Source organism: Protopterus annectens, chromosome 3.part0 (assembly GCF_019279795.1).
Source record: "Protopterus annectens isolate FY-2018-M chromosome 3.part0, PAN1.0, whole genome shotgun sequence".
Lineage (NCBI taxonomy): Eukaryota > Metazoa > Chordata > Ceratodontiformes > Protopteridae > Protopterus > Protopterus annectens.
The window spans coordinates 161057495-161079927 of NC_056731.1; the positions used below are offsets into that span (position 1 = coordinate 161057495).

The 22433-nt window shown below is 36.8% G+C and overlaps 1 protein-coding gene across 1 annotated transcript in view; it reads right to left on the bottom strand.

Annotated features, from left to right (window-relative positions):
- Positions 1-665: 665 nt before the first annotated feature.
- The window catches only part of LOC122796791 (dynein axonemal heavy chain 5-like), a 2204633-nt gene continuing 2182865 nt past the window's right edge, over positions 666-22433 (bottom strand). Inside the window, exon 76 of the mRNA XM_044065521.1 lies at positions 666-2520. Within this exon, the coding sequence (XP_043921456.1) occupies positions 2302-2520 (219 nt within the window). The 3' untranslated portion in view covers positions 666-2301. The remainder of the gene's footprint in view (positions 2521-22433) is intronic.

Here is a 22433-nt window from a genome sequence, read left to right on the forward strand (position 1 = left end):
TGAGGATTAGAAATAATAGAATGTGGTCCAGCTCAATAATCTAAATTTTAGCACAACAAATATGCATGGAGATGTGCAGTCTGTATTGGCAAGTGAGCTTGGAAATACCAGTTTCAAAAAGAGAAGAGATTAAAAGGAAATTTCTAGAAATAAGAAAGCTTTTGCCAGTGGCTGAAATGCAGTTAGATACAAAAAAAATGCCTTTCAGAACAGGAAAATGATATATAAAATTTTAAAGTTTCTTCTAAGAGGGAACATAAAGATGCTGAACGCATTACAATGAAAGGAAACAAGGAAAGGCAGCAGGAAGCTGCGTTGGAACAGTATAACTTAATGACTGCGCGTGAATTAGATGAATTCTAACAAAGTGTTTAAAACACAAAAACAGTAGGGGCGCAATCAGGAAAACAAAAAATGGGAAAAATGCAACATTACAAAAACAGTGATGAGAGTATACAGAAAGCCGGCACGTCTGTGGGTAGCAAAACATTAAGAGTTTCCTCATCGGCTGGGATGCTTTCTGTGCGGAGCCTGCATATCCTCCCTGCGTTAGTGTGGATTTCCTCTGAGTGCTGTGGTTTCCTCCCACATTACAAAGACATGAGTCTGGCACATTTCTCCCCGGGCTTCCGCTGAAAATTGGCTTTGTTCCAAGTCAGACTTTCCCGGTAAACAAATGTTAAATAAAGTAAATAAATAAAATGCCATGCAATTCATAAGCATGCTATGTAGAGTCTTCCCCAGTCACATAGTAACAGGTCATGGATAGCCAATCCATGTCCTTCTACTGTGTAATGGTCATGATAGCAATCCATGTTCTTCTACTGTTTAAGAGGTTATACACAGTCAATGTGTATCCTCCTACTGTGTAACAGACCATGGACAACCAGTCTGGGTCCTTCTACTGTTTCCCCTTAGCAGTGAGGGAAGTTGTTAACCTTTAGTTGTTCTCTCTGTGAAAGGTTGATTTTGAGTGTTTGGTGTTAACAGTCTATTTTCAGGCATTAATTTCAAAGTTGAGACAGACTTCATTAACTCAGGTTCAATCACCAGGTATGACTGCACATTAGGGAGTTGGATAATGTATAGTAAATAGTGACAGTTGAAAAACAAAAACAGGAAGGCTGAGCTGTGAAGGGTTAAGTCCTGCAGAATTCAGCAGAACTCCATGAAGTTTGGAAAGGTGACTGATTGTTGTTTCACAAAGATGAAAAGGGAGGTACTACATTCTGTGTGTTAGGGGATAGATAGTCCTGTTTTGTTTAGCATTAGTTTAGCATTAGTTTAGCTAAGAAGACTGGCAGACAGTCAGAGAAATAATGTGCTTTTTGTAACTAAACTGGGATTATGATGGCATTGGCAATTCCAAAGGGCCTGGAGATATTAGAAAGATTACCCTGTTGGAAAATCATGTGGCAGATGAGCATTTCTCTTACTACGACTGCTATTAAGAAGAATTTAATACAGGGAATTCCGTGTAGGGTGTATATATATATATATATATATATATATATATATATATATATATATATATATATACCCCTGGGATCACGTCAGTCGCCCTGCTAGGCAGAAGAAATATCTGGGAATTGTTTGGCTAGGCTTGTAAAGGCTCTAGGGCCGATAGCCTAGTGCCAACCTATGAACCTATAAACCTATGAACCTATCTGTTGCTGGGATATGCAAACAGATTAAGTAAGCAAGCACAGGAGAGTATTTGGAGATAAACCAACACTGATACAAATGTCCACTAGTAGCAGGCTATTTAGGTTTTAGCCATCAGGCTACCTTACTTTTTTATTCAGGTACATACAATGAATTAAGACGAGCATATCAATGAGTAAATAATTTTAAAGCAAATCATTAATTTTCAACAGATGACAAGGACATTTACAACAATGCCATGAGCTCCGTTCTGCACTGCACATAATAAAATGTCAATGAAAATATTCAGTATCATGATCCCATAGTTACAATTTTGTCTTGGAAAATTCTTTTGATTTACCATGCATTTTTATGCTCCAAAGCTCTTCAACATCATCATTTAACTGATTATGCAACTAAATATTAAATACATGTTTTGCCTTAATTCTTTAAGCCTTTAAATGTACATATATATATATATATATATATATATATATATATATATATATATATATATATATATATATATATATAAAAGAGAAAACTATTTCCCATAGTTTGTTGTCACTCTTAACCTACCTAATTTTCTTGGAAACTGCAATCAGCATAATGGCCCCTTACTGTGACCAAAACAGTACATTTTCAAAACTTCCACACTCATTTTGAGTCACAGAGTAAGGCAACTCCTCTAAGTGTCCAGTGATCTGGACTTTGTACAGTCTTTAAATACAGAGAGAAGATGTATGTGAGATCAGTGCGCCTTGGTTTCTTATACACAGGGCAGGAATATAGGAATAGCTGTTGCTTTTTTGTATCCAAGGGTGTTGTGGTGCTGACTGCGTAAACATGAATGACAGGCAGTGACGTGAAGAGCACCTACAGAAAATGAAAAAAAAAATAAACCACTAAACGTCAGTGTTTTTCTGAGCCAGCACTAAATTCGCATTTCATCTGTGTCAGTTTATGCATGACTTTGATAATTTTAACACTGCAAAACACATTTATCTTTGATCTGCATGCTACCTAAGAATGAAATTATCACTCTGTCATCACTTAAGATAACCAACCTAATTTATTGTTTGCTGCTTCACCAAATTATGGAAAACTATTTATCTTCCCATGTACTATGAAAATGTGACTAAAATTAACTTATTGTTGAAATGATTTGAAACCACTGTTTTGAAGTGTTGACTCAAAAATATAAGAGGGCCAAAATATTTTATGGTTGAACCATGTGACTGCAAAATGGTGTCCTCACACTAATACCAAGAATTGTTTCACATTAAAAGTCATATAATAAACAGAAATATATGTGAATGAACATTGTCAGTATTTTTAAATAAAATTGTTTTATAGAGTTACAAAAAAGGCAACAATAAAATCAGTGGTTGCTTCATAAAGTCGTAATGTTTAACATTTCTAACTGGTTTCAGACAAAGAAGAGTCATTTGTTCATCAAGTGAAGTCATGTTAGAACGATCATTGTTTTCTCAGGCTGTCATATATCATTGCTACCTGAAGTCTACACCATAATTTGACATTCTTAATTGCACAAAGGTTTTATAGAGTGCAAACAGTGGCACTGGTTTAGCTTTTAAAAAGTAGCAGTGCCACTAGAAATTTTGTATGATGTAGCGCTAAATGACATCACGTGACCAAAAGCCTGTCCTCTTGCATTGTCATTAAGGATGGGGTTAAAGTATCGTGTACTTACTCCCTGGCAGTGGCTAGAAACACTCATAGCTGTGAGTCCCATTATTGCACAACTAAAAAAAAATAGAATAAAATGCAATGCAGAATGGAGATGAGTTTTGAAACTTACTCCCGTTAAAGCATTTGTTATGGAGGCCCATCCGCTGTGTCTTATGCATCCCCTCTACTTAGTTATCATATATGGCATAGTCATGTGTGCATGAAAAAAACATACATGGATAGACAAGCCAAGTGGAGCATGCATGTATGGGAGCAGATTCACATCCCTTTTTGTATGTGTATGTCTCCAGGATCCAGGCATTTTGCAAATAATGCCCACAAGGTGATCAGGCAAATTAACAGAAATAGATCCAATCACAGTATAATGCTTAGTCATCTGCTTGGATTCATGCATGCCTCCCCCTTCTACCCTGTATTGCAAAATGACACAAAAAATCACAGTTAAGAGCTGCCCTGAAATTTCCAGTTAAAACAACTAGATGTGTACCTATTGGAGTTACAGATTTTGCACATTGCACTTTGGACATTTTGTTTGCAGAATTTTCTAGTTGAAGGAAAAAGCTAACCTTACAGTTCCATGGAGACATTTATCAATTAAGATGTGAAATTTCCTTTGATGATAATATATTGTCTTGCAAACCTGTGTATTTTTTTATTATTATTATAGGGAAGCAAAACAACTTTTAGGGCAGGTATTTTACAATATTCCCATCAAAACACTATGTGTGTTTCCATGCAAAACTTGCTGTTGTTACTGAGCTGTATAAGTACCATTGGATGTTTGGTACTGATATTTTCAGAGGTTGCACATCTAGAAAGGAACGTCTAAACTTCCTTAAACAGTAACTGGCATCATAGCTTATGGTACTCTTATTCACATTATAAGTTTTGGAGATCCTATTCGCATTGTTTGGAATACTTTTCATGAAGGAAGGCTGGTTAACATTTTCAGGGACTATAAATCCAGACCGCATGGTATACTTTTCCAGAAGAGAAGTGGGATTGATTAAAATATTGCTTATTCTTATACTTGACACTGTGTTATACTTGATCTTAGCCAGAAAGCCTAGAGGCAATTTAAAAATTTAAAAGTAAGTTTCAGCTTCCATGAAAGACACCCACAGAGCTATAAAGAATGATGCATCATGGGAGATTTCTGCAGTGAACAAAATGCCCCAACAACACAGTTCTAAAATTATGTACTTTTAAAAATGTTGCCATTTGTGTACTATAATGTTCCTTCTTTGCTTCATTCTCTGGTAAGAAAGTTAAATGTTACACTATTAAGTCACTGTTTTCATACATAACCTGAGTCATGCAATGGTAGAATCATAATGACTATATAGTGCTTTATACAAATCACTCACTCTACACAACTTGACAAAATGTTTCAGCATACAGCAAGGGATGCCATGATGTCCTTCTATTCTACTGTTGCAGTATTAATAACATGAGGGAGAGATTCCCTGCCAAGGTGGCCCAATGTCCGGCCAGTATACCAAAGCCTTTTACTAAATAGGAGTGTGTGAGACATTGCACATATGCTGTTCACATACATCAGCCATAGAAGCGGTTTCCGCACATACTATCCTCAGAACTTCTCTGCTACCAGTCAGAAAGCCATATTCAGCCATCGGTCTGCTCAGCCAAGTCATTTGTTACTGTATCAAGCCTTTTCAGATAAATGTCTCATTGGGGTTTTTCCTTTTCTTCTTATTTGCTACTGTTTTTGTGAGGTTTTTTCATATCATCCAAGAAAGGCAAATGCCATTGTGTGAGACAAATTTCATATAAGGATAGCATATAAGGTAAGCTTATTCTCCTTAGGGCCTACTCACAACCATAAAACTTGTTCCATTTGCCAGGCCTTTATGCCTAAAAGTTTAAGAAGCTGACTTTCCTCTCTTGTAATTTATCTTGAAAACCAACATCTTAAATGCTTAGCAAAAGATCCTATGGAGGGTATGTCTGGGGCTTCTGTCGGTTTACCTATGAAGAGAAAGGCCAAAGAGCTTAGGCCTGTCTCTTCTGCTGTTCCTCCTACATCACACATCTATCTTGAGGCCAGTGAAGGTCTGTCTGGTCAATGCTTCCGATTCCTTGGCTGGAACCAGGTCAGATGTTGCTATGGATCCAATGATAGGCATGCCCTCGAAAGCTCTGCAGATATCCAGTTTGGATGCACAGAGAAAACCAAGACTCATTAATTCAGATGGTCCTAGGGGGATCCCTCAAATATTAGTCGGGGATGAAGTCCCAACTACTATTGCAGAGTGTAGGCCAACATCAGGAACTTCCACTTTCCATAAGGTGGATGTGCATCTTAAAAAGAAACAAAATACAAAGCATTCCACTTCAGCCAAAGATCCACAAAGTGAATGTCAGAGTTTTACTCAGGGCTTGTTTAATGCCCTTATAGCCCTTAAGCCCTCTTCTGGTGTCTCTGTCCCTACTCTACCTTGTACTTCTTTACCACAAAACAGAATTAGGGAACAGGATTCTTCTGAGGAAGATTTTTCTTTAGATGATGAATCCTTAGTCTATTCCACCCAGATACCTTCTCCTCTGGAGTATGCTTCACTGGAAGAGGATTCTAATGACACTGAGTCTCCTATAGAAGAGCTTACCTTTGGGGCAACTATTTCCAAAATGAGGCAGTTTTTCAAATTCAAGTTCACAAGTTATTCATGTGCAGAACAGGTACTATGACTTACTTCAAATGGAGTCTCCTTCTCCTTCTGCTGTTCTTCCAGTTTTGCCTGCATTACTGGATGCTTTTAATTCAGCATCCCAATCTTCAGATTCCCTTGCCTCCAGCCCCTGAGAAGACGGACAGCTTTTACAAAGTGCCAGAGGACATCAAGTTTCTTTTTAGATGTCCATCAGCTGATCCTGCTTTGGTTTCTGTGGCTTTGGATAAACCTTCCAGATTCACTCAACCTACTACACTTCTCCCTTCTGATAAGGTAAGCAGGACTTTGGAAAGGCTAGGGAAGAAGGTTTACACTTCTGCCAGCTTAGCTTTCTGTGCTATAAATTACCAGACTCATATGACCAGAAATACTTTGGTTCTTTTATTACAGCCACACAAGTCATTTCTGATCTTCCCAATTCAGAAGGGAAGACACATGCCTTGTCCTTTCTAGGAGATTATTTTCATGTTGCAAGGCATTCAATTAAGTGCAGTTATGATGCATCAGAAGCATGTTCTAGGGCAGCTGCATCAGGCTCTGTTTTGAGAAGGTATTCATGGTTGAGACTTCAACCACTGCCAGATGACATCATAGCTAAGTTACCTGATGCTCCTCTGGATAACTCAGCTTTGTTTGGGTCTATTGTGACTGATTTTCTTTGCAGAAGAAAGACAAGGAGCTCCAGGATTTGAAACACATTTTTGTCTCACCTGTACCCAAGTTTGACAGATATTATCCATCCAAGACTGTCTTTGGCATAAACAGGCTTACACTGCAGCATCTATGTCTAAAAAGGGTGAAAGGAGGCCTCCTCCATCTAAGATCCCAGTCTGCTCCTACCCAGAAGCAGCCTATTCCTGACAAGCCAGGTAGTCTGTGACTACCACTCTGCCCACAGCCTCATTCGTCTTACCCTTCATCTTTTTCTGTCTCTTTCTGTTTCGGGAAGCATCACTCAGGACATCTAGGATCTTTCCATTATTCAAAAAGGTTACTTTGTGGTCAGGAAATCTCTTACTTCCTTCATGGGCATTCCTCAACCATCCCAGGAACAACTGCAATTATTCCCAGAAGTCCTTCAGGAGTTGTTGAATCAATGAACTATTCAGGAGGTTCCACTCACAGAGGAAGAGGATTTTATTCCAGGATGTTCCATGTGCTTAGAAAAGATGGCTCCTCGAGACCAATTCTGGACCTCTCTCTCTCACCTCAACACCTTCTTGAAGATTGCTTCTTTCCACATGCTGTCCCTTCAGACCTTATTTCCTCTCAGTCTTCCTAAGGCTTTTATGACATCACTGGATATCAAGGACGCTTGCCTTCACATTCCCATTCATCTCCTGCACAGGAACGTTTTATGTTTCTTTGTTTCTTCCTTGCATTTTCAGTTTTCTGATTTGCCCTTTTGCCTTCCTACTGCCCCAGTGGTTTTCACCAAATGCCTAGCACCTGTAATTGCTTTTTGCAGGCTTCAAGCCATCTAAGTTTTCCCTTACTTAGACAACCTTTTGCTTTAGATATTTTCTCCAGAGATATTGTTGCAGAACTTTCACGTCACTACCTCCCTTCTGCAAAGTTTGGAGTTCACTATAAATTTCACAAAGTCATCCCTCACCCCTTCTCGGGATCAGATTTTCCTGGGGTGCAGGACTCAGACAAACTTTATTCTGGCCTCTCTTCCCCTTCCAAAGGCTCAGTCACTCATTTATTTCTTCCAAAGTCTTCTCCCTTTACATTTTGTCACAGCCATGGAGTTTCTCAGAATTTTAGGATTCATGGCATCCATCATTCGAATGTTACCATTAGCCAGACTTCACATGAAGTTTCAGTGGTTCCTGGAAATAGTCTGGATGCAGCATGCACATTCTCTAGAGGCTTTGATTCCCCTGCTTTCTTGTCTGAAAAAGGAACTCCACTGGTGGATTCAGCAGGTGGCCCTGAACCCAGGTCTCCCTCTGCATCATCCTCTTCCCCTTCAAGAGCTTTTCATGGACACTTCAGATGTATGTTGGAGAGCAGCCTTCAGGTACAGGGGGTCTGGTCACCTTCCCAAAGGAAGGACCACATCAACATCAAAGAGATGAGAGCCCTTCTGGGGGCTCTTCATGCTTTTCATCCTCTTTTCCTTCCAGGTCCTCTCAAACTGCTTATCGGCAACACCGCAATTCTATGGTATGTAAACAAGCAAGGTGGGCGGGGGTGAAATCTTAGCTTCTTTGCAAGCTAGTTCTTATGGCATAGGAACTTGCAGTTAAATATCTGGTGACTTCTCAGACAGTGTAAATCTCCAATCAAAATTATGTGGGAGACACTCAGAGCAGGCCCTTGACTCAATTCCATGAATGGATGCTTCACAAGGATGTGTTTCTGGAGATTGTCCATCAGAGAGGTACTCCTCAAGTAGATCTATTTGCCTCCCCTCTGAACAGACAACTGCCTCTATTTTGTGCCAGAGTCCCAGGTCCTCTGGTTGGGAAGGTGCATGTCCTGTCTATTTTGGAAGGGGATGTTTCTTTATGCATATCCCCCCATCCTTTCATTCCAAAGGTCCTGTTCAAGATTCAGTAGGACCAACCAATAATCTTGCTGGTGACTCCATTTTTGGTAAGACAGCAATTTAGCCAAGGGCAATCATCACAAGTTACCTCAAGAATGGGCTTTCTCATATAAGACAAAGGAGCTCTTATCCATCCCAACCTGTTGACTTTGCATCCAACTCTGTGTGTGATAGGATTTTGATTCCTTTCAGACACCTTTTTTCTATGGATGTGATTAGGGTCTGCAGAAGGGCAGAAAACCCAATACTAGGAAATCCTACTTATCTAAATGAAAGATGTTTTCTGTCTGGTGTCTTTCACATACTGGCTGTGGATGTTCCATTGGTTCTTTCTTATTTGTGTGAGTTGCTCAATGCTGGGTTGGCCTATTCATATGTCAAGGCCCACTTGTCAGCTACTTCTGCTTGTCTGCCTTTGTCTCCTCCTTTAGCTTCTAAGTTTGAAGATAAACAATTCCTCAAAGGTATCCTACACATTAGACCTCCAAGGAAGCCTGTTATGCCTCCTTGGGATCCTAATTTTGTTTCAGAAAAACTGACTTTGGCTCCTTTTGAGCCTGTAGCTACAGCTTCTTTGCAGCTTTGCTCTTGGAAGATGGCTTTATTGCTAGCTTTGACTTCAGTTAGATGGGTATCTGAACTGCAAGCTCTGATGGTTTCGCCTCCTTTTCTGGCCTTCCATAAGGATAGGATGTCTTTGAGTATTAACCCTTCTTTTGTGCCCAAGGTTGTGAATGAGTTGTCACTTAATCAATCTATTCATATGCCCACCTTATTTTCCCTTCTCCACAATCACCTAGTGAAAAAGTATTACATACCTTGGACGTGCATAGACAACTCAGATTTTATTTGGATAAAACCAAGCCTATCGGGTAATCTGAGCACCTTTTTGTTTCTTTTCATCCCAGGTCTTTGGGGTTGCCTGTTTCTAAGCAGATTAATTCCTCTTGGATTTCTAAGGCTTTTTCCTTTTTTTATGTTTCTCATGGTAACAAACTCCCCTTTTCTGTTATGGCTCATTCTACTAGGGGTGTGGCTTCTTCTGGTGCTTTTTTCAAGGGTTTGGACCTAACTCCATTCTTGAAGCAGCTACCTGGACCTTTGTACATATCTTCACCAAACACTACAAGCTGGATGGAATCTTCAGAGCTAAACCTGGTTTTGTTACAGCCATTCTTCATGGCTTTTTAGAGAGCTCTACTGCACCTTCTATCTCCCAGCTTTCCTCATGAGCTATGGTACTCTCCCTTATGTTATGAATAGTGCAACAGTAGAATAGAAGGACATAGTGTAGTTGTGTAAAATCTTACCATAACGATAGATGTTCTTCTCTTCACAACTGCAGTATTCTATCCTCCCTCCTAACCACCTGTTTTTTTTTGGATGTATGATTCACTTATTAGTTTCCTTGGACAGGTGCTCCTTCTGAGGCATTCAGTTCTGAGGATAGTACATGCAGACGTCTCTTTTTATGGCTGATGTAAGCAGAGAGCATATGCGCAACATCTTGCATAAAGTAAAAGGCTTTGGTATACTGGCCGGATGTCGAATCACCTTTGCAGGAAATCTCTCCCTCATGTTATTAATACTGCAACGGTGAAGAGAAGGACATCTATCATTATGGTACGATTTTACACTATACTTTATTGCATTAAGTAATAGTGATGCATAAATCAGAAGGAACCATTTTGTATGACATGCATGTCATATCTAACATGACATTTTCAGTATCTGGTATAGTAAATACAACGCAGATGCCAGGAATGTATGTTATTATAGACAGGGATAGACCACTGACATCATTACGTGAGGCCTCTCATGATATGGCACTGAAACTTGGTTTGAAGAGGACAAGATCAAAATAAAAAGGCAAGGAATAGAATCTCTACCATCCAGGGAACCACAGCGGTAAAAGACAGGATACATCTTTATTTGGGTCTGCAAAAAAATTAATTTTAGAGTAGTCTTATGTCAACAATTATCATTCATGTAAGAAGATATAGACTTATTAGATGTCATGGATATGACTGAAAGGAAACTTACAGGAGGAGAGTGTAAACTGCTCTACCCCCAAATCTGGAAACCCATTTCCCTGCACAATAATTTTCTATTCTGCAGTCTTCAGTCATCAATGGACAAACAAGTAGATGTATCTGAAATGAATTCCTGGAGATCTACCTTTTGTGCTTCTTTATAAAACCTTGAAAAGTCAAACAGGTGTGGGAAGGATCATGCTTTTGTTTAGATTGTCTTTTGGTCACTGAAACTGGTCTAAGGGGAGTGAAGATGAAGAATATATCACATCTTCATATTCCCTACATAGTAAACCCTTGAAAAAAAGCTTATTTATCTCATCTCATAAAGTATAAAAGTCTGAACAAATATTACATGACATTTTCAAATGTTCAGCTCCTAAACATGCAACATATAAGTAGCGGTGGCCTTGTGGCAGAACTTTCTGACCACAGCTCACATAATGCTTTCATTATGAGTCAGAAAAAGCTCCACATGGGTCAATACAGTATGCCAGTTAAGTATAAATAAATATATAAATACACTTTTTAAACCCTGAATGCTAAATCTTTCCTTCTAAAAACTATAAAACAGCAATACAGGTCACAAATTCAGCCATATTGTCAAAGTAAATGCAAAGAATACCACAGAGAGGAACTACTAACCAAAAGACAGACCTAATGGAAGGGAGAAATAGCACAGAGCTAAGTGTGATTTGATAAATCTGAACTACAACAGGAACAATGTTTTGATTTGGAGGATGGCATCCGAAAGTAACTGCATAAGACTAGTTTATACATAGTATAGCACAGTATCAGACAGAGATGCCCCATCAATTATAATTTGAAAACCAAAACAAACAAAAAAAAAAGATGTAACAAGTAACTTACTAATTTACTACAGCTAACTACAACAGAGGGAAAACTGAATGCTCCAGCCCGGTCCAAAGATGCAGTATCAGCAATCCGTTCTGAATGCCAGTTGTGTACTAGATCTCAAATGGAGGCTTGAAGTGCTTCAGCAAATGCAGTATTGGCTGAGAGCATACCTCTTAACCTGGAAACATCAAAAATCTGGACAAAGGCCCATGAAAAGTAGGTACAACTGGCCAAGATTCGGGATGCTGATTAACATAAAATGTGCATACATAATCATGTAACCCTGCCCACTCCAGTGGAACTGTGGGATATCAGCATGAAGACTGAAGTCACTATATAATAATAAATAATGGCAGACATTTGAATTTCAGACTTCATATCCCTCAGAAAATACATACTAATGCAAACCCTGTTATTCTAACAACTATATGTGGTTATGGGAGCAATGTTTGAAATCTGTCCCTTTTTTTGGGCGGGGGGCCTTTGTCCTACCATTATTTTTGGCTTTTTCCAAATTTCCCGCTCTGAGAGATTGAGAGGTATGGCACCTGGGGGCTCTGTGCTCACATCTCACCAGTGTATTTAACCTCACACAGAAATCGGAACTAAAAACAAGCACTTTACTAACCTCTGAGCCTCGCTATAGAAATTAACTAACTCAACGGGGTCCTGTCCTTCCATCTCATAATTATTCGTACACATCCCTTAAACTACAATTTCCTGGTAACTTACATTCTTTGTTTCTCTCATTTTACCTACTGTTAGTTTGCAACGAATGTATTTATAAGTAAACGACACCCCTTCATTATGGAACTGCAAGGAATGTGGACCTTTTAAGACTTCAAATGAGGCATGTTCCTCATAATGAGGCACACATATGATGATCTGAGAGGTATGCTTAACAATATAATTTGCCAATGATCTCTGTTAATAACAGCAGCCACCAGCTGGTCCATTTGAATTGATACTACTGATTTTCAAATGTATACAATAAAATTACAGATAATAACCCTTCCTATCATCACAGTAACCTCCAAAAAGACGTTTCAGACATTTTTAAGTTTATTGAACTTGAAGAAAATAAAAGAAACAGGTGATAAATTTGCACAGTAACAACAACACGGAATACTATAAAACAATCCCACCTGTGATCTCCTTAGTGAACATTAATTCGGCAATCCCCTCTATATCCTGAAAAGTTTATAAAAAGCTACATCCACCTTTATCTAGTTCATCTACCCAGTTACCATCCCAATCCAAAGACTTTAAAAAAGGCACTAACATACGCTAATATAATGCACAAAGTATTTTGAATAACCATGTATGGAGAAAGAAGAAATAATAAAAACATAAAAAAGTAAAAATGCAATACATACCTCTCAGCTGTCCAGATTTTCACCTGACATTTTTGGTCTTGTCTGTTCCTCATAAAACTTTGGGTTTTCAGGCAAATCATTGAGGATTGAAGTCATTAAATAATGGCAGACATTTGAGTTTCAGACTTTCTATGCATTTAGAAAATGCATATTTATCCAAAACCTGTTATCATAAAAGCTTTCCAGATTTATAAGAGCAAGTTTTTAAAAATCTCTCCCTGTTTTGAGGCCTTTGCCCCCCCCCCCCCATTATTTTTTGGCTTTGTCCATATTTTTTGTACTAAGAGGCTGGGACTGAAATGCATTGACACATTCGAGTATTATATCAGAAATATTTAACATTGACACATTTCAGGAAATAATGCTATAAATAAAATGCCATAAACCGATACAGTGTTATAAAGCAGCGAAATGTATTGTTAGTGATCACAATCTTAGTGCAAGAGTCTGGCATCCTCTCTGGCTCTCTCAACTGTTGCTCCTGATTTTGTGTAATGTTTTTGGTCTGAGCCACATAAAAATTGTGGGTTTTCTGACATAACAATGAGAATTAAAGTAACTAAAAATGACATACAATTGAGTTTCAGAGTTTATATCCTTCAGAAAATGCACTCTAGCACAGTTCTAGCTACTTTCTAAGTTTATAAAATAATATTTAGAATTTGCATCCCCCATTATTTTGGGCTTTGTCCAGATTTCCTGTTTTAAGTGGTTGAGAGGTATGAAACACGTAGCCCCCACCCCCCACGTTCTCTATCTTGTAATCTTGCTGATACACTAATTAGTTGCCCGACTGTTAATGATAATTTAGGTAAAACTTAATCATAGCAATGCAACATGTTAGGTATAAATAAATAAATAAATAAATTAGCTACAGGCTTCTTTATTCTGCAAAATACAACTTCTACTACTTCGGTTCGGTCAGTAAGTACCGCCATTTCAAAAGTGTTCCAGATCTGGAGTCTTTGTCCTTGTGTGTGTGCGTGTGTACACACGTGTGAATGTTTTGTTTTTTTTGCTTTGTGTCCAGTTTTAGAAGTAAAACACTGAAAGCTCTAGTGGAAGATAAACTGTCACTTTAAAGCAGATGCTGTGATTTTCATTTTTATTGCTTGTATGTAGAAAACTGAACAGTTTTAATGACTGGAGGGTGTGTTTGTGTGTGTGAGTGTGTGTAATGGGGTGTGGGTTAAAAAGTAATTTTGGAAGCAATGCAACTGTGAGAATGGAAGGGTTAGAATCAGCTAAGCAGTACTTTGCACTCTTCCATAATATAAACCTAAAATGCAATGACGGCTAGTTTGCACTTGCCGATGGAGTTGGAATGCTTAGTATGCACACCAATCTGCATGTCTGAAAAGATGTGTACTGGCTGTCAGCTGGAGATTTGCAATTTTCCTTGGCTTAGAGATGAATGCCACACTTGCTTTTTAAATGTATATAAATATAAATATACAGGCAGTCAGTAACCCACAAACAGAAGGTGGCTATCTCCTAAAACACAGATTATCTTTCTGCAACTGTGAGAGGTGAACATTAAAAAATCCTTCAGAATGTGATATTCTGTCAAGGCTGTGGTGTCTTGCTGTTAAGTTTAACCAAAAAACACTCTAGCACTGAGATGCAGTAAAAAGGAAAACTAGGCAACATTTTGCTGTAGACATATGTTAGCTACAGATACACAAGCAAAACATCCAGTCTCTTAGTCAAACAGGCAGTCAGTCACAAAGCTGATGTCATCATGCATGCCCCTGCATGACGGCAATGCATGATGACATCAGTCATAACGTCAAAAAATGTTTAAAAATTGGGAATTAAAGGGGCCACTCGGAACTTTGTGGCACCCAATTATTTTGTCCTCAAAACCAGTAAATACCAAGGAATTTTGTAGGAGAGTTCTGGCTGATGATACTGAAGATCATGCCCACTGACACAGTGCATCAGGATCGCCTGCCTCATTTACCCAACTTTAGCTACACCTCTTATATCACATACCATTTTGTGCTATAGTAAAGTTCGCAAGAAATGAACTAAGTTGTAGGGAAGTTTTATTCTGTCAGGGAAAAAGAGTAAGGAAAGATATCGCTTTCTATCCTTTAAATGAGATGTTAAACTATGGTCCCTTCTGCTTGACTTGCTGGCACCTCAAGTGGATGTGAAAGATCTCAGTCCACTTATCAAAGAGAGTAGAGGTGCTTTATTAACATTTGCATTCATTTTATACTATATATATATATATATATATATATATATATATATATATATATATATATATATATATATATATATATATATATATATGTATATGGGTCTACCAGAAAACACCGACATGCAAAAATACAGACACCACAAAACCGAAAGTTCAAAAACACGAAACTTCACATGCCCGACAAACCACAATCCCAACAATCAACAAAACCAAACAAATACCTTTTCTGTAAAACACACACACAACACAAGCACACCAAAAACCTTACAACAATATACTAAACCTTATAAACACAGCTATCTATGCACTAACCTTAACCCAAACCCTAACCCTAAGGTCTGTCACTATTGCACGCTCACCTATCCCGAGCCCTAACCCTAACTCACTTAGCCTGCCCCTAACCCTAAAGTCTGTCACTATCGCACACTTACCTTACCCGCACCCTAACCCTAACTCACATAACCCGCCCCTAACCTTAAAGTCACTATTGCACACTTACCTTACCTGCACCCTGACCCTAACGTCTGTCACTATCACACACTTACCTTAACATGTCGGTGTTCTCAGCATTGGGATTTTCAATCATCAGTCATCTCCGTTGTCGATCTTCGGGTGTTGGTTATTTCATTGTCGGCGTTGTCAGCGTTCAGTGTTTTCAGGTAAACCCATATATATATATATATATATATATATATATATATATATATATATATATATATATATGAATTATATTTACACACTATTTTTTACATTCCACACTTAAAATTATTTATAAGTTATCAACACAAAAGAACTTAACACTTATTCTACCTTTAGTCATTTTTGTCATATTTACCCTATATCCCCCACCATTTCTTCCATAACCGTCATCTTATTTCAGTTAATACATCACCCTCTTCTATTTTCTTGTTATGCAACAAATTTTCACATCTTTTTTCCACAGAACTATATCACCACAAACAGCACTTAATCCCATTTATCAATATCACATTTCTTTATTTTATCATACTTCCCCATATAATATCATATTCATATTTTTACATTTAAGTCCTTCCCATCTATATTCATTTCTAAATGTTTACAAAAATTCTTTATTCTTTATTCTTTTTTCAGTCCAGGAAAACACGTTTTATTATTTCTTCTTCACAACAGTCAATACATTTTGTTTCTTCTTGAACCTTATATTTCATATTCTCTTTCCCTGATAAATTGTCTAATATAATTCTCCACAAAAGAATCCTCTGCTTCATATTTTTTTTTCAAAGTGTTTTCTTCTATTTTTTATTGCCCTTTCTCATCTCCTTTTACTTCCCTCCATAGGTACAGCAATGGTTTTGATTTGTACAATCATATTATGCTATTCTTTTCTTTCCCCAGTCAACCTCACTTCCTTTTAACTTCCCTAATTTTATTTTATCATTATATTCGTTTTCTGCCTTCCTAGCCCTGGTTTTCTTTTCCCTTTTCTTTCTCCCCATACATTTTTTTATACTTTTCACGTAGCATCTTATTAATCATTTCCTTTTGTTTTTCTTTTACCTTTGTTATTACCCAAAATAAATGAAAAGATGTCAAATGTACCACTAGATATTTTAAGTTCAAACCACTTTCCTTTTTATTATAATTTATCCCTCTTCTCACCAGGTTTGAGCCCCACATAAGCTAAAAAGTCTGTAATAACTCTTTTTCCATTTGAGAGGGAAATATATATATATATATATATATATATATATATATATATATATATATATATATAGGTCTACTTTGAAACATCTAAATCCCATAACAGCTAATTTCATAACATTGAGACCAAAACATCTAAAACCCAAAACATCTAAAACCCATAACATCTAATTTCATAGTATCTAACACTACAAATCACAAAAAAATAACATCCCCTCCAATGACACCAAACTGCCAAACACACTTTTTACTATGTTTCTTCAAGGGGGCAAGCCCCCCTGCACCCCCCATGGGGGGGCTCTGCCCGCACACCCCCATAAATTAAATATACCAACTCCAAGATCACACTACAATGGGGAAAAGTTAATTTCCTAACCCCACTGTATAAAGCTCCCTGCAGAAACATAGTAAAAAGTGTGTTTGGGAGTTTGGTGTCATTATATCTCATTATATGTGGTGGGGATGTTATTTTCATGTGATTTGTACTGTTAGATGTTAAAATTCAATGTTATGGGTTTTAGATGTTCTAGTCTCAGTGTAATTAGAATATGTCTTTTTTGAAATGATAAATAAAAACTCTTTCACAAAGCTAATATTTTTATTTGTTCTAGTATCTCTCTCTCTCCATTGATATATTGCACTTCCATACTCAGCAAATATCACTAGCTGAATCTTTATTTACTGTCTTGTGAAATATATTCCATTATTGTTATCTCACTAAATCCCTTGCACTTCGTTTTGTTTAACTGCAGACCAACTTGAACAGCTTTTCAGTCCTTATTACAACTTAATGTATAAATCCTTTATTTTCTGTTACTAAAACTAAATCATCTGCATATGTCATACATACTGGTTATATAAGTTTAGTAGTATAGAAGTAAGTAAGGATATGATGGAGAAGATAGGAAGTTATAAGAAAGAATTTTATAGTAGAGAAAAATATATGATTTCAATTGAAAAAAGATTACAAAACATTTATAGAAACAAAGCTACTTCATGCATGAGAAGAAAAAAGACATGGCACCATATTTGAGTGAGTTGGTAAAAGACAAAAAGATGGTAATAAGAGTTAAGAAATAAGAATGGAGAGAAAGTAAGGAGTAAACAAGAAATAATGAATTTAGTAAAAAAAAATTAAATGAAAAAACTTGCTGAGTAATCTTTAATAGATGAAGCACTTTTCGTCTTGCTCTGGTTCTTCAGCAAGTTTTTTCATCTTGTTGTGCAGTTTTGCCAGTTTGTGTTAGAGTTTTAAAAAATTAAGACAGAATGAACATATATGTAGAAGGTTAAAAAATGAAGGAACAAGATAAAACAGAAATAGAAAAAGCAGCTACAATGGAAGAATTGAATAATGTGTTAAGAAAGGTAAACTTAGAATTTCCCATGGGTTTAGATGGGATAGAATATCATATGTATAAAGATATGAAGGACCCCCAAAAGAGGTATTTGTACAAGTGTTAAATGAATGGTTGGAAGAATGGTTTATACAAGACATCTGTATTGGAGTGATGAAATGTATATGGAAGAAAGGGACTAAAGATGATGTACGAAATTGGAGCTCAATAGTACTTAATAACTCAGATTATAAAATATTTCTGAAAATATTACAAATAAGACCAGATAAGAAAGTTAATAAAATATTAGAAGGCACTATATTCGGAACAAAAGAGAAACAAATTCAAGAAGTATTAATGATAATAATAGAAATTGTATGTGGTATTTGTTATAGAAAGGTGGAAGCAAAGATAATGGTAGGTGACCTAAATAAAACATTTGATAATACAGTGTGACATATTTTGTGAAATAATGAAATAATTGCAATTAAGTGCAAAACTTCTTAAGATTTTTTTAAGATAGCATATAAAAACAATAAAGTGAAAGTATTACTGAATGGATGGTTAAGTCAAGAAATGGATATAGAAAGTGTGATAAGGTAAGGATATTCTATGAATAATATTTTGTTTGCATTAGGTATAAATACAGTAGTTAGTAATATAAATATGGTTTTGGCAGAATTAGAATATAAGACCATAGAAGGTATAAGGATACCAGTAATGCTTACTTAACCAGCTGACATAATAATAGTAGTAAAGAATAAACAAGGGATGGGTGAAGCAATTAAGAGAATTAATGGACAGTTGAAGAGTATAGGAATGAGTATAGATAGAGATAAAAGCAGAGGATTGGGAGAAAAAGGTAAGCTAGATAATAAGTTGTTTAATATGAAAGAAATAACATTATTAGGAATAATATTTGGTGATGACTTGGTAAAGAATAAACAATGGGAAGAGAAAATAGCAAACTGAAAAAAATATATATATATATATATATAATTTTGGAAGATGTATAGGATGTCTTATAAGGAAAAGGTCTACTTAATAAACTCTGTGTTGCTAGGACAAATAGCATATTAAGCAAGCATATATATAACTCCAGTAAAAGAAGTTTTGACAACTTTCTCCTTTATATGGGGTTCGAGATTGAGCCTGGTGAAAAAAGGTATATCATATGTTAATGAGGAAGAATGAGGATTGGAACTGATAAATCCAGTGGTGTGTGTAGCATCATTGAATTTATACAGGGTAATAAAACTGGGCAGAGAAGGAAATGGTTTACTAATAAGTGTAATCAGTGACATAGCTACAGTATGTGCTGCCTAGGGCTGTCTTTGAGTTTGCCCACCCTCACAAAATCATGGTCAAATGTGGCCCCCAATACACAGCCCCCCCACAGCCATTCCAGTGTCCCATTGCTTGGCTATTTCTCCCCATTTACCATAAACACTGTAATGTGCATACTGCATTATGCTTTACTTCTACAATGACTATTTGTATTTCATTTAAAACTTATTTAAAATGTTATAGCACAAACTCTGATAGGCACCTGCTACAGAAAGCAATACAGTCTCACAATGAAAACAGACTTGGCATTAAAACTTCTTTGCCCTTGAAACTCACATTCCTTGAAACAGCACCGAAACCCACATTTAAAGAAAATGCATCTAGCCAGTAGCAGATAAAGTTTACCTTTTGGCTGTTTTCAAATCATAGGCTTCTTGCACACATATTAGGACCATGCAAACATACATGTGTTCTTTGATTCACCTTCCTGATTGTATTAAATTATATTCCTTGTATAATACAGCACACTTGTTACATCATGTTTTAAATGTAGTGTTTTGAACATTTTTCCAGTAAGGAAAAAAAAACATGAAATGTATGAGCCAATAATAACAAAACTGTCCAATTCTGAACATTTCCATCATAAGTCTACTCAAACGTCTGTCATTACAATCCACCAATATCAGTAAATATGTACAATTTCTGCAGAAATAAAAGACATCTAAATAATACCACATTATAGAGATCTGTATCTAATGAAGAGGTTGCTGCTAGCAAACAACTTTATATTTCATTGTTTCGTCTACAAATAAAGTGGCTGTTGCCCTTGAAGAATAAATTGCCTATGTTACATTAAAAAATGATAAGCCAGTAATAGTGCAATAAGGAATGGCTGGCAAACTGATAGTTACTAGGTATCTTCTCCAAAGGAGGACATTCTTAGAACTGCAGCATCCATCTCCTTTAAAGTACAACACTGTACAGTATCACCAATCCATCTGCGTACTGTGGGAGTAGAACCCAGAGCATCAAAAGCAAGTACACTACCTGTTGTGCTAACAAGTATACTACCTGTTGTGCTAACAATGCAACCAGACTTAGCATAAGCAGCACTAAACTTCTCTTTCCCCGAATCTCTCATCTCCTTGTAAAATCCACTTGACACTTAACTATATCGATCAGCTTTGCAGTACAAGAAGTCTGAAAAAAGCCAAAATTTATTGGGGGGGGGGGTGGGGACAAAGATCCCAAACCAAGGACATATTTTAAACATTGCTTGTATAATCTTAGCAAGTTGCTAAAATAAAATGCTTTGTGTTACCATGCATTTCTTAAAAGATAGGAAGACTGAAACTTAAGCACACACACACACACACACACACACACACACACACACACACACACACATACACACGCACACACCTTAGCGCACACACACACACACACACACACACACACACACACACACACACACACACACACACACACACACACACCTTACTTCACACACACACACACACACACACACACACACACACACACACACACACACACACGCACACACACACACACACACACACACACACACACACCTCACTTGCTGTACCAGCAACAATGCAGCAATAAGAAGAAGCAGTGCAGAAAATCCTGACTCGCACACCACCTTGCTTACTTGAAAATGAAGAAAATTCTGTCTCAGCAGCAATTTATTTGAGAAGCAGTCATCTCAGCAGCAATAAGTAGAAGCTGAGCAGCAAAATGGTGTACTCTTTTCAAATTGCTTGGGTGAAACAAGATGTCTGTGCGACAATGCATGCACAGACATGATGCGACCGGACCAGAAGAACAGAATCTGATGCTATGGTACTATTCAAAACAGTGAGTAAATGTGTGGGACTGTTCAAAACAGTAAGGTGAATGTAACAGCCCCAAAAGTGTTGACTACCCCTCTCATCCACCCAAGATATACCATTGAGTGTAATTATTGTAGATCAGAGTGTGTATGTTCCTTTAAGAGTTATTCCAGTCAGTGAGCATGTGCATATAAGTACTAAGCACATGCAAGAAAGAGTGCCATTTTGTAGTGAGCAGCCGAGGTGTAAGCATGCATGTGTGTACTAATAAGTCAGTTAGTTTGTTTAAGTTTAATGTTGCTGTTCTCCATCCTGATATGTTTGTGTGTAATAAACTACTTAAATGAACACACAGCCTCATCGTCTTATTGAATATACACAAGATGAGTGACATGGTGTCACAAGTGAGATCCAGAGTAAAACTTCTTCAAGACCATGAGGCAGGCAGTTACAGTTGGTAGAATATACAGGAGTGGGTCATCACTGCTGAAACTACTCGTAAACAGGTGAGAAAGTCAAACATAGGTACTAAAATGCATTTCCACAACAAATATAAAATGAAGCATTAAAACATTTCAAAAGAAATTTCTAATTATGCAAAATGTTTGAAATTATGATATACTGATAAAAATGCTCAAAATGCTTACAAAAGTGCTTGAAATAACTTCCAAATCTCAGAAGTTTAATGTTACCATTGTCCCTCCTGATATGTTTGCGGGTAATAAACTACTTAAATGAATACCCAGCCTCATCTTCTTATTGAATATACACAAGACAAGTGACAATTATGGCAGAATAATATAGAGCAATTTGGAGTTTATTGAGGAAATGTAAAAGAAGAAGAAAAGAAATGAAAGGAGAAATACTAGTATATCAAGAGAATATATTATGGGAATTAAAAATAACAGAAGTGGAAGAAAACAAAAAAAAATATGGTATATAAATATAATGAATGAGCATTATTGTATTTATCCATGGGAAAAAAATAGAGAATAAAAAGATAAAGGAATGAAAAACTAGAATAGAACGGTGTAAAGAGTATGCTGAATGTAAAGTTTTTGTTTTATGGAAATTATCTATAAGTAAATTGCCAGTAAAAGCTAATATGCCATATAAAAATAAAAGAAAGAATGTGTCATTATTGTGGTGAGATTGACATAACAGAACATGTTTTTTGCAATGTCAAAGGG